Raw genomic sequence first — 12,897 nt, 5'->3', positions numbered from 1 at the left:
GATTGATTTCAAAAATATTTGTCTCCTTCCATTGTTTTAATTTTGCAACATCCATCATAAAGTATGTTTTGGTTCATATTTTAAAAAGAAAATATTAGCTCCCAGAATATTCTATTTCCGTTGTAATTAACACTCCAGTTACAGTTGGGCACTCTAATCAAAACCCTGTCTTTGTTCCTTTAACACTTCCTTGATAGTTTTTGTTTAGATTGTTCTAAGTGTCATGCTCAATACTCCTTAAATATGTACAAACAGAAAGGGGCATGCTTTGAGTAGCTGACAGTGTGTTGGTTCTAATGACTAAGAGGGTTATTTAAAAGATGATCCATTAGATAGTTATTTTATTTCAAGCCATCATAATGTGTGTGTCTACAATCTTTGGGTTATATCTGATAACTATTTTTCAAATAAAACTTGTAAACATTAGCCTATCTTTACAGATCTAAAATAGAAATAAGCCCAAAAAACCCATAGATTTCTACATCTTTGAATTTTCTGGAAGTATGGAACCAGATTAGAAACTTCTCCCTAACCTCACTCTATAAAGGGTCAAAGGAAAACTTCTAGCTCCAAACGCTTACAATTTTAGTAACATTTTAGATCTGGACACAAATGCAAATTATGCTTCTCAGTCCTATAGTTATATTTCGTTTAAATATATTATAAATGATCTATTCAGTTATGTAATATTCCAGCAATGACAATTTGTGACAATCGTTCTGTATTTACAAGCATTTTCATTTTGGACATCATTTTTGTTATTCCTACAAAAATGCATTTGTATGTACACACACACGGTGTAATGCACAAATAAAATATTTTTCTGGCTAAATCAAATACTGGTTAATAAATAGGATGCATGTGTATATTGTTCAATTGTACTTTTTTGCTTGTATAGTTACCCATATGCAGGGGAGAAAGTTGTTTTTGTGGCCAAAAATATGTGGTTTTGCCAGAAAAACTTGCCAGTAGTTGTCAGCAGTTATAGTGTCTAAAAAATTTAATTTTTACAAACAATATTTAAGATTGTAAGATTTCACATTTGGGCTGTTTGTCAAAAACAGAATTACTCCATTTGGTCACACAGGGTGTGTTGATATCAGGGAAAATATTACCATTAACTTGGATCAGGCCTTATGTAGGTATTTGCATGATCGGCATTTACAGACACAAATGCATGTTTTACATACCGGAGTAGTAAGAGTACAAATTTGGAATATTTTTGAAAATCAATTGTTCTCACCCTTCAGCCTCCAAAAATTGACACAGGTTTTGTAAGACACAGGAACATACACTCTCTTAAAAAAAAAAAAAGGTTTTTGGTCAAGTTTTTCCTCAGTTTCTTCAGGTTATCCACACTGATTTTTAGGCAGCATTTGGTGAAATTACTGCAAAAGTATCTATAGAATATAAGGCATTGGTGGCCTCAATTTTTAAACTCCTGTGAATTAAATAGTAACTCTGAGCTTGTTGTGCTTTTTTTGCCTTTATATATGCCTCCAGTAACCTTGCCGAAGTCACTAAAAGGTGGATTTGTATCAGAAAGTAACACATAGTTCTTTGCATTTCAGAATAAAAAGGGACCAATAATTAAAACTTATCATAGACTAATTGGGTTTTGTATAAAAATATTGAGGTTAGCTAGTCTCTATGGCAAATTGAAAAAAATTGCTGTTAAATTTTGGTATTATGGCTAAATATTGAAATTCATACTAGTCTTACTACTCATTCACTGCTTAGAAGGGCACCAGTTCATACATGTGTGCTGAGAAATATGCCTGAAACATAGGTAAACCGTTTGCTTATAGAAGATCAATCATACAAAATCTATGCTGCAGGTTGAACCTCTCTAGTCTAAATGTCTTCTAAGAGCCCAGTAAGCTATGGAAACACTGGTGATGCTGCTCCACAATATTGACCTCCCATGGTTTAAAAATCTTAGGTTTGGCAGTGGTTGGGCTCTGAGGGTGCTGGACTAGAGAGGTTGAACATATATTGCCATTGAACATTCAAAGTATAATTCTTAATGATTCTTAAGTTGTTCAGTGTATACTGAAAGCGTGTTAAGAATAACACATCAAAGTGAGATTAATCTTCATGAGTTGCTGACACAATTTCACAAGATGCTTAGCTTGTTAGTACAGGTTGAACCTCTCTAATCTGGAATTCTCTCATCTGGCAATATCCATAATCAGGCATGATTGTAGTTAGCCGGACAACCACTTATTATGGGTTTGGCCAAGTTTCTCGTGGTGCCATAAAGATGTTTACAGCCACCAGTCCTGGTTCTCAGTGTTCTGTGTTGTTATTTAGCTGTAATTTACCCTTTAAAATGTCTTCTAAGAGCCCAGTAAACAGCGAAAGTGTTGGTAACATGCTAGACAATATTGGCCTCCCATATTCTGGCAAATTTTCTCATCTGGCATGGTTGAGGACCCAAGGGTGCTGGACAAGAGAAGTTCAACCCATATTATAGGATTAAGGATGAAAAAAAAGTCCAAGGAGTCAAACCTCAAAAATATTATTATTAAAATTTTCAGTCTGACTTACATCAGCAAAGGTTTTCCTCTTACTCCGCTGTAAAAAAAGCTTTGATTATAAACTAGGCAAAGATGTGTTCGCTTAATAATTCAAGACCATATGTGACATACAAACATTTTGAAATGATACCATCTAACTGCTGAAAGATTTTAGCCTGCTTTCTTCCGTTTTTGGATTCCTGTGTAATTGCTTAGTAGCTCTTGAGATTTAGCTGTTTGTGAATCTGGATAGGTGACAAATGATGTAAGTAATAGAGATCAGCAAGTAAGACGTGTTTCAGTTCACTCGTGACACAGCTGAAAATCAGCTTTGAGAAACAGGGCACTGGGCATATGTTAAATGGATTACATTTAACCTGTACAATTATTATATAGCTTATGGTGACAGCTGTGCTACAGTTTTATATCCCAGCCCATTGAATGATCAAATAAAATGTAATTTATTTGGACATTGTCAAGCTGGTGGGTTTGTTGTATGTTACTGCCCTATCAATATGCTTTCACTCTTGAAACTTAGTAGAAAAAAATGCCAGAAAAATTACATTTTTACCATTGCTATTGCCTTTAAAAAGTTCTTAGTGAGTTCTTATCAATGCTGCAAAAAGTAAAGCAAAGTGTTTCTGCTTTGATTTGTTAATAAACAGTACAAACAATCTTGATTTTACATAGATTATTTTATTCCAAATCAGTCTTCAGATGTAATATTTATGAATGTCTGTTTCTGTGTTGTTTCCAGGGAAGGCGAGGGAAACCAGGACTTCCTGGTAAACCAGGATCACCAGGACCTCCGGTGAGTAACCAGTGAGGAAAATGGGAAATTTCACTTCAGTCGAGAACAGCTGTAGACTTTGTTAGCATTTTTTCAGCAGCTGATCTGAGGGTAGCTTTAAATTGACACAATGGATCTTTGTTTTCTGCAATATCGGTCAGTCACAATTCCCAACCTCTTGATAGAACAATAAGATCGCAGATAAGAGAGGCTACAAAGTTCAGTACAATAGGGAAGAAAGCAAGATCCCACACTGCTGTATAACAGTTCACCAAGGGGCAGGCTGTATATGCTAAGTGAAGATATTGTGCATTCATTCAGTTTACCAAATGTATGATGCTGTATTTAAGATCAGAAAATTTCTTTCTCAGAGGGGTACTTTGAAAATGAAGGATTGTGTGATGTGCTTGCCAATTGAATGGTGTAGAGGATTATACCCAGTAGTGGAATGAGCACTCAACTGTAGTTCAAATGAGTTTACTGAAGAATTAAAAAGATTAAGAAATACAAAACGATATGAAAGGATTTATAATATGCAGCACTAAAGATTTTAGCTGAGATCTAAGAGTTTTGGTTTTATTAAATGTACATGATTTGGGCAGTAACAAGTGTGATCCCTGAGAGAATAAGATCTGATGAGAGTTGTGAGATCACATCTTGTTTGCCATATTACAAGACATTGAACACTGGAGGAAATCCAAACAAGAGTAATAGAATGATAAGCAGTGATGTGGAACCTTATTGAATACAAATGTCAAACATTGTCTGTTTAAAAATCAAAGTAGCAGGTGTCAATCTTAGGCCTGTCCTGTCCATATTTTTGATATCCATATAAAATTAGGTAGGATTATCATGTTTATATTGGTAGTCCATCACTGAAAGTGAGGACGATATTGTTGCAAATCTGATATACAGCTATGCATATCACTCCACAGTCTGGATCCTGATTCACAGAGTTGACTCCCCTCAGGGCAGGGCAGGGCAGGGCAGGGGAAGTCTGGATGATGTAGCTCTGTCATCTTTCACAGCAGCTTATGAAAACTGCATACAGATGCATGTTCTGCTCTTAACATTTTTTCCTGAACCTGACTGACAAAAAAGATCATGTCTATATTGCTACAACCAGGTCTAAAACCACACTGCACCTCTGTCAGGTTCTGCTCAAATATGTTGGTAATTCATCTGTTCTTCTTCGAGTGGTCCCCGTGGGTGCTCCACAATAGGTGGAGATCGGAATTCTTCTAGCAGTTTCTATTGGATCGCGCATGCGCCAACGCGTGCCGCTCCCTTGCACGCCCCTGGCCATGTGCATGATCCGGTCCCCGCCAGTTCCTTCTCAACCGCCGTCGGCCGCACACGGAATCCACTCCGGCTAAAGCCAGAGACAGATAAGATAGTTGTTTTTATGTGTAGTTTGTTTTTGTCACTATCAAAAAAAAAAAAAAAAGAAGAGAAAGAAAGAGAATATTAGATAGCAGAAAGAAGAGGAATGAAGGAGAGAGGGGCGGACAAGAAGGCTAGTTAAGCCGTCCGCTGCCCCGCAGGCCGGTGAATATTATTTTGGGTTAGAAAGCACTGGTTAGTGGCTAAGTACTCTATTAACAGTAAAGACTCACTGCGATGGCCTCCTTGGGGTTTAAGAAGTGTGAGTGATGCCGCGAGGCTATGGCAGCCTCCGATGGGCATAGTGAATGCATTCGCTGCCTGGGAGAGTCACACGTTACCCAGAAGTGTTCGCACTGCACTAAGCTTACAGCCAGGGCCAGGAAAGACAGAGAGATGAGGCTCAAAATGATCTTGTTTGATAAGGCTCTCCAGCTGGAACTGCTGGAGAAGCCTCACGCAGAAGGGCCCTCTGGGTTGCATAAAAGGAAGGCAGCCTCTTTGACCCCCTCGGTGCAGAAGAGGAGGAAACTGTCCCCAGCTCGATCCTTGCCGGCGGGCCCAGCGGGCAGGACGAGCGGAATGCAAAGCCCCCAGCCGCGAGCTCATGAAAGTGGCAGCGCAGCAGCGCACGTGGCAGAGGCTGAGCCTCCGATTACACAACAGGCGGCACGGAAGGCGCCGCGAACACCATTGAGGCAAGCGCCGGAATCAGCGGCGCCGACGCATGCGGCACTGGCCCCCGCGGTGCCGACGGTGCAGGGGCACCCGGCACAGAGCCTATCGGCACCGGAGGAAGCTACCCGCACGGCACTGCCGCTGACTGTGCCAAGCGCGGCACCGACAACGGGGCCAAGATCCCTGGCACGGGAAGGGGCGGCGCCCACCCCGCAGGGGAGGGGCAAGGCAAAAACAAAAACTCGGCACCTCAGTCCATCTCCAGGCAGGGCCGCGCTACCCTTATCTCCTAGCGCTCCCCCCGAGATACACACGCCGCACTGACGGGCTGTAACTCCACCGGCTTATTTAGGGCCTCCCTCTCCGTTCCTCCAACCAATTTCGCCGGGGCTTTGGCCACCTTCACCATTTCTGGGCGTGGATCCCCTTGAGTACTATCACAAACCAGCTTCACCACTATCTATGTCGTCGCGGAGTTCCCGCTCTCCCAGACATCATGGGTACACTCCCCTATCGTGGTCCAGGTCTCCATCACCGGGCCCTTGCCCATGCTGCTATGGTCGTCCTCATCATGCTGAACACAGACACCGCAGGTCTAGATCCAAGGACAGGTCCTCCCCTGCTACTCATCAATACTCCCATGTACACTCTCGCTCTGGGACAGGAACACAGTTGTCTCAGGGGGAATTAGGTCCAGAATCCCGAGACTTCCCTTCACAGTCCTCCAGGGAGCAAGTATATCACCGAATTCAGGAGCCAGAGGATTTGAGGGAGGTGTACCCCAGTGGTTCCTCCTCATCCTCCCCAGATGAGGCCACGGCCCCTGGGGATGTTTCCCCCCCGGATGACCTTAAACAATTCCAGGAGCTATTCAAAAGAGTAGCTTTCACGCAGGATATTCAAATAGCAGAGGTACAGGAGAAGCATCATAAACTCCTGAAAAATTTGAGACCCCCGGCTTCATCTAAAATCGCTATCCCGCTGGACGAAGCCATTATGGAGTCAGCCACTAACATATGGCAGACCCCGGCCTCTATTCTGCCTACAAACAAGACAGCGGATAAGAAGTACTTCGTCCCAGCCAAGGGCATGGAGTTCCTCTTTAGTCACCCGCAGCCCAATTCTTTGGTGGTCGAATCGTCCCAGCAGAGGTCGAAGATGTCTCAGTACAAGTCGGGGGGGTCGGATAAAGATGCTAAGAAGCTAGAGCTGTTTGGCAGGAAGGTGTATTCCTCCTCTACCCTATTATTGAGAATGACAAATTACGCGGCACATCTATCAAACCACAACTTTGACAATTACTCTAGACTCACTCCCCTCATGGATTCACTCCGAGAGGACAAGAAGCCAGTGTTCAAGGCGATTGTCCAAGAGGGCTATGAGGCATCGCGGATGGGAGTCCAGATTGCCCTGGACGTGGCGGACACAGTGGCACGTTCAACAGCTGCAGCAGTGGTAATGCATAGGGAGTCCTGGCTCCAGACGGCTGGTATTCCCATGGACCTGCAGGCGAAGATTGTGGATCTTCCCTTTGATAAGCAAAAGCTGTTTGTGGACTCAACTGACTCGGTCCTCCACTCCAACAAAGACTCGAGGGCCACACCTAGGACCTTGGGTATTTGTACTCCCCCATACAAGAAGAAGAAATTTTATTCTCAGCAAAGACGCTACGCTTACCAACCACAGCGTGCTCAATATCAGTGAGGCTACGACCAAGGGCGCCATCAACAGCAGCAGCAATACAGGATTCCCAAGCGACGTTCTCAACAAAGCTGTACACCCTCAGGGCAGGCCCAGAGACAGCAAGTTTGACGGGCTGCACTATCAACACCGTCGCTCAATGCCACTCTCATCTCATGTTCCATCATCGCCTCAGACCGTTCCACTCCCAATGGCAAAAGATCACCACAGACAAATGGATGCTAGAAATTATAGCCACGGGTTACACGATCCCTTTCCAGTCACTTCCACCGACGAAGCCTCCCGCCAGGCCTCATCTCAGGGACGCTGCCCACGAGGCGAGGCTCAAGCAGGAGGTAGATCACCTCATGTTCATAGGGGCGGTGGAAAGAGTGCCGGAACAATTCCAAGGGAAAGGTTTTTATTCACGCTACTTCCTAACAGAGAAGATAACAGGAGGCTGGAGGCCGATCTTGGACCTACGGGGCCTCAACCGTTACTTGCACAAGCAGTGCTTTCGGATGATCACAGTTGCCTCCATACTTACGGCATTGGACGATGGAGACTGGTTTGCAGCCCTCGACTTACAAGATGCTTACTTTCATATAACAATCCACCCAGCACACAGACGCTTCCTCCGCTTCACGGTTGGCAGGGATCATTTCTAGTACAGAGTTCTTCCGTTCGGCCTATCCTCCGCACCCAGAGTCTTTACCAATACCCTGGCAGTGGTATCAGCCTACCTGCACAGACAGGGGTGTTTATTTTCCCATATCTGGACGACTGTCTGCTGAAAGGGGCCTCAAAGGCAGAGGTCTTACGCATGATAAGCGTCACCACAAACACGTTTACTTCGCTAGGCCTAGTTATCAACCTCGCAAAGTCAAAGACCGAACCCACACAAGATATAGAGTTCATAGGGGCACGCATAAACTCTATCACAGCAAGAGTATACCTGCCCGATGCCCACTTCCGCGCCATCAACTCCCTGGTGCAAGTCATGACGTACAGCCCCACGGTGCCGGTCCTAACGTGCCTGCAGCTGTTGGGGCACATGGCGGCAGCGACGTTTGTGGTACAGAATGCCAGGTTACACATGCGAAGCCTGCAGCATAGGCTGGCGAGTGTTTACAAACCGGCATCCCACACTGTCCACAGGGTAGTGTCGCCCACGACGAAGGTGCGCAGATCCCTAATGTGGTGGGAAAATCCCAAGAATCTGCTAATGGGGGTGTCTTTTCACCAACCACAAATTTCTATCTTTCTTACTACCGACGCCTCCCACATAGGATGCCGAGCGCACATTGGCAGCAAGGTGACGCAAGGGCTATGGTCCCCTGCAGAACAGACACTGCACATAAACATACTGGAGCTCAGAGCAGTGTTCAACGTGTGCAGACATTTTCGAGATTACCTGCATGGCAAAGTAGTCGGGATCAATACCGACAATACCTCCACTATGTTCTACATCAATTGACAAGGAGGAGCACGATCCCGTGCGTTATGTGCGGAAGCAGTCCGATTGTGGAACTGGTGCATTGCCAACAACATAACGTTGAAAGCCTCGTACTTGCCGGGCGCTCACAACGTGAAGGCAGATCAGCTGAGCAGGCGCTTCGCACTCACGCACGAATGGCAGATCCGCTCCGACCTGCTACGGTGCATATTTCGTACATGGGGGTTTCCCCAAGTTGATTTGTTTGCCACCGAAGTGTCCCCAGTACTGCTCCAGAGCAGGAATAGGGCGGGGGTCCCTGGGGGAAGCATTCATGATTTCATGGAAGGGCCCTCTACTCTACGTGTTTCCCCCCCCACAACGCTTATCCACAAGGTTCTGCAGAAAGCCAGAAGGGAGAGAACTTGCATGATACTCATAGTCCCAACTTGCGACCGGCAACAATGGTTTCCCTTGCTTCTGCGCATGTCGGATCGTCCACCACTTCCCCTACCGGTGGCGCTGGACTTACTCATGCAGGCTCAGGGGTCCATAGTGGACCCGCACCCTCAGGGTCTGCGCCTACAAGCGTGGTTAATCCATGGCTCAGCGCCTTAGAGAGCACGTGTACAGAGGGAGTACAACAAGTCCTGGAGTGTAGCCGAAGGACCTCCACCAGGAGGACTTATGAACAGAAATGGACTTGATTTACAGCCTGGTGTTCCGCCAAGCAATTAGCTCCCCTTGACGTTCCTATAACCGTAATACTAGAATACCTATTGGACCTCAAACGAGACGGGCTTTCTCTATCCTCACTAAAGGTCCACCTCGCTGCTATATCAGCTTTTCAGCATACAGAGGAAGGACCCACTGTATTCACCCACCCTATCGTCACAAGGTTCTTGAAGGGGCTGGTAAACCTTTACCCCCCTCGAAAACCGTTTCTGCCATCGTGGAATTTGGACTTGGTGCTCAGCACGCTATCGGGTCCACCTTTCGAACCATTAGCCATGGTACCCCTCCAACTCCTTACGATGAAAACAACCTTCCTCCTTGCGATTACATCAGCCCTCAGGGTGAGCGAGCTCGCAGCAGTGATGCCAACGCCGCCCTGCACAGTATTCTCAAAGGAGGCGGTAACCTTACAGTTACACCCAGCCTTCATTCCAAAAGTTTCCTCGGAGTTCCATCTTAACGAACCAATAATTTTACCCTTGTTTTACCCGAAGCCTCACAGCTCCAGCAAGGAGGCGTGCCTACATCTCCTAGACGTGAGAAGGGCGTTGGCCTTTTACATAGACAGAACTAAGTCCTTCTGGAAAATGGACAGGCTCCTAGTGTCTCTCGCTCCCAGGTCAAAAGGGGAAGGCCTCTCTTCACAGAGAATTTCAAAGCACATTGTGTCCTGTATAAAAATGTGCTATGAGCTTCGAAAGACCCCTTTGCTGGCCCCGCCTAGGGCTCACTCCACCAGGGCGGTGGCGGCGTCAACAGCCTTCTTCAAGGGCATCGTGTTAAAAGACATCTGTAGAGCAGCGACCTGGTCATCCTGCAACACCTTCGCCAAGCATTATGCCCTACATCGGGTATTCGAGGAGGATACCTGTCTGTCGACAGCAGTCCTCGCGGGGGCAAGCTGCACATGAATCGACTACCCACCTCCTTATTTGGGTTACTGCTGGGTAGTCACCTATTGTGGAGCACCCACAGGGACCACTCGAAGAAGAAAGAGAAGTTACTCACCTGTAGTAACGATGGTTCTTCAAGATGTATCCCCGTGGGTGCTCCACCACCCGCCCATCCTCCCCGCTTTGGATCTCTGTCTGGTGTTTTTCAGGAGCATCTGAGGTGGTTGGTCAAGGAACTGGCGGGGACTGGATCGCGCACATGGCCGGGGACGCGCAAGGGAGCGGTGCGTGTCGGCGCATGTGCGATCCAATAGAAACTGCTAGAAGAATTCCGATCTGCCGGGCAAGCCCGACACCTATTGTGGAGCACCCACAGGGACACATCTCGAAGAACCATCGTTACTACAGGTGAGTAATTTCACTTTCAGAAGAATACGAGCTAGTGTCTTGCCTTCTGTACAGTGGAGAGCAATGCCTCTAGTTTCCACAGGCTGCTTTGCTGCCTTTGTTTTTGAAAAGCAATACAATAATTGCACCTTTTAAGTCCTGGGGCATTTCTTCCTCCACTCAAATGCTACTCAGGATGCCTTTGGGCCTACTCCTTTATACAATTCTGATGCGATAGCATTCTTTCCAGATACTTTGCTGGAGATCAGTTGTTTGATGGCTTTCATAACTTCCTCAGCTGATGGTGGGAGATTGAGCTCTTCTTTGATAGGTTTCTCAAGTAAATGATCAAGGACATACGGATCCACTGTGGATGGTTTATTGAGCAGGCTACTGAAGTGTTCTATCCATCGCTGTATAATTCCCTCCTTATCTTGGATGAGGGATGTGCCACCTGCTGGCTTCAAGGGGGCTGTGCAGATTTAGATGGTCTGTAGACTGCTTTGAGAGAGTCAAAGAACATTTTCAATTGTTCATATATGCATAATGCAAAATGTCTGCAGCCTTCTCCCACCACTCATCCTGCATTCTGTGTAGTTGAGATTGGGTCTTCTTTTTTAAGTACTTAAACCTGTCTTTCTTTGAGAAGGATGTGAATTCATTCAGCCATTCCACAAATGCTTTGTTTGTCACTGTGAATTTTGAGATGTCGTTGTTCTCATTGAACCAGTGCTAGTATATCCTTTTTTTCAGCCTTGGCACTGATTAGCGATGTCAATAATCACATGTTTAGGTGGTTCCATTTTTCTGGTGGGTTGACAGTGATTGGCGGGCATGGGAAAAAACTTGTCATCAAGTGACTGTTGAAATTTCACCTGATAACATGTTGTGCTTGAGCTTTGCTGTGTGGAAAGCTACTCTATTAAGTTTTGGGTGTTTGCATGGTGAAGGGACTGTCTACAGGCTCATCACTGCTCTTACCAGTCTGTGGTCTGTCCAGCACTCTGCATGGGTAATTCTGCCAGCACAGATGTTTTGTTTGCAGCTGATAACATAGGCAATCAGGTGCCATTGTTTGGACCATAGGTGCATCCATGTCATTTCATATGTATATTTTTGCCTAAAGATGGTCTCAGTGGTAAGCAGACTGTTCTGCACATTGACTCATGAGGAGGAGTCTATTGATGGTACAATTTATTTCCCTTCCCATATGGGAATAACAATACCAGCAGAAGCCTGCCCACCCCAGTGTAACTGCATCTAAAGTAACATGAGTGTAGAACTTCAACTATACTGCTATGACTAAATCTACATTAGGAATTGTACTAATCTCTTAAAAGTTACTACATTTCTGAGTAGACAAGGCTATAGGGAGCTTTTTTTAAAATTCCTTCTTTCTTCTCAGGTCTCTCAATCCTCTTTTTTGCTTCTGTTATTTCTTGTCCCATTCACTCTATATCATTCTGCTGTCTTGCTTTTCCCTAGGCCCTTCCTCTACTGGATATTAAATGGAGGCAGCTGCTTCATTCACATGAGCCCATTAGCTGTCCCTACTTTTGGCCTTGCTTCTCCACTGTCTAGGGCACAGCACAAGGCACATCTGTTTGATATCAGAAGATTAGCAGATTTGACATACGAATTGCTTAAGGAAGCTCAGCTTGGAAAGCCTGGACTCTATAGACAAAATGAGAAGGGAGATATAAGATCACCACCCATAAGTATCTCCAAGAGAATAAGATAAAATAAGCAATTATTTAAGGTAGCTAATGTGCAGACTGAACATATGAAGTAAATATGGGAGCATTTAAATGAGATGGTAAATAAAACATTTTTAACAGTGAAAATGTGAAAAGCACACAGACTTCAATAAGAGTTCTGAGCCAGAAGCACTGAGGACTTGACAAGATAAAATCTTAGAGGACAGCCCTAAAGTAGTGCAGAGTAATAGCCTAATGGACCCAAATACAAGTGATGTGTACAGACTATAAGCAGTCCGCTGGTAAACAATGTGAGTGCTAGACAGTCTAAATGCCTGTTATTTGTAAATATCTGGGGAGCTAAAAGATATAAATTATGCCAGTTTATATGCTCATTATATCCCTTTGTGAATCTAGCCGGATGACACCTAACTCTCTCATCTGTCTCACTGATTTGTTCAGTGCCTAAATTCTGTATTATTACCTACTGTGCAGTATTGACTAAGAACTATGTCACCTATCAAAAAGGCAAGCCAGTACACTTTTTAGCTGGAGTGTTCAATAAAGAGACATTTTCTGTTTGCCCCCTTTCAGGTGTCTTTCCATTTTGCTAAATGTATTTTCTAGGGTACAATTTGCACCTGTGGAAATCAATGAACATTTCTATTAATGGTTTATAAAAGAGGATTTCTGTGGTCTT

The 12,897-nt window shown here is 44.8% G+C and overlaps 1 protein-coding gene across 2 annotated transcripts in view; it reads left to right on the top strand.

The window, feature by feature from the left end:
• Positions 1–12,897, top strand: part of COL19A1 (collagen type XIX alpha 1 chain) — a 338,823-nt gene that overhangs the window by 234,675 nt on the left and 91,251 nt on the right. For both annotated transcript variants that reach the window (XM_074991087.1, XM_074991086.1), the window contains one exon: positions 3,277–3,330. In XM_074991087.1, coding sequence (XP_074847188.1) covers positions 3,277–3,330 — 54 coding nt within the window. The remainder of the gene's footprint in view (positions 1–3,276; positions 3,331–12,897) is intronic.

The sequence above is a fragment of the Carettochelys insculpta genome, chromosome 3, assembly GCF_033958435.1.
Source record: "Carettochelys insculpta isolate YL-2023 chromosome 3, ASM3395843v1, whole genome shotgun sequence".
Taxonomy (NCBI): Eukaryota; Metazoa; Chordata; order Testudines; family Carettochelyidae; genus Carettochelys; species Carettochelys insculpta.
The sequence above is the reverse complement of the archived record's forward strand: the minus strand, read 5'-3'. Positions and strand labels throughout refer to the sequence as shown.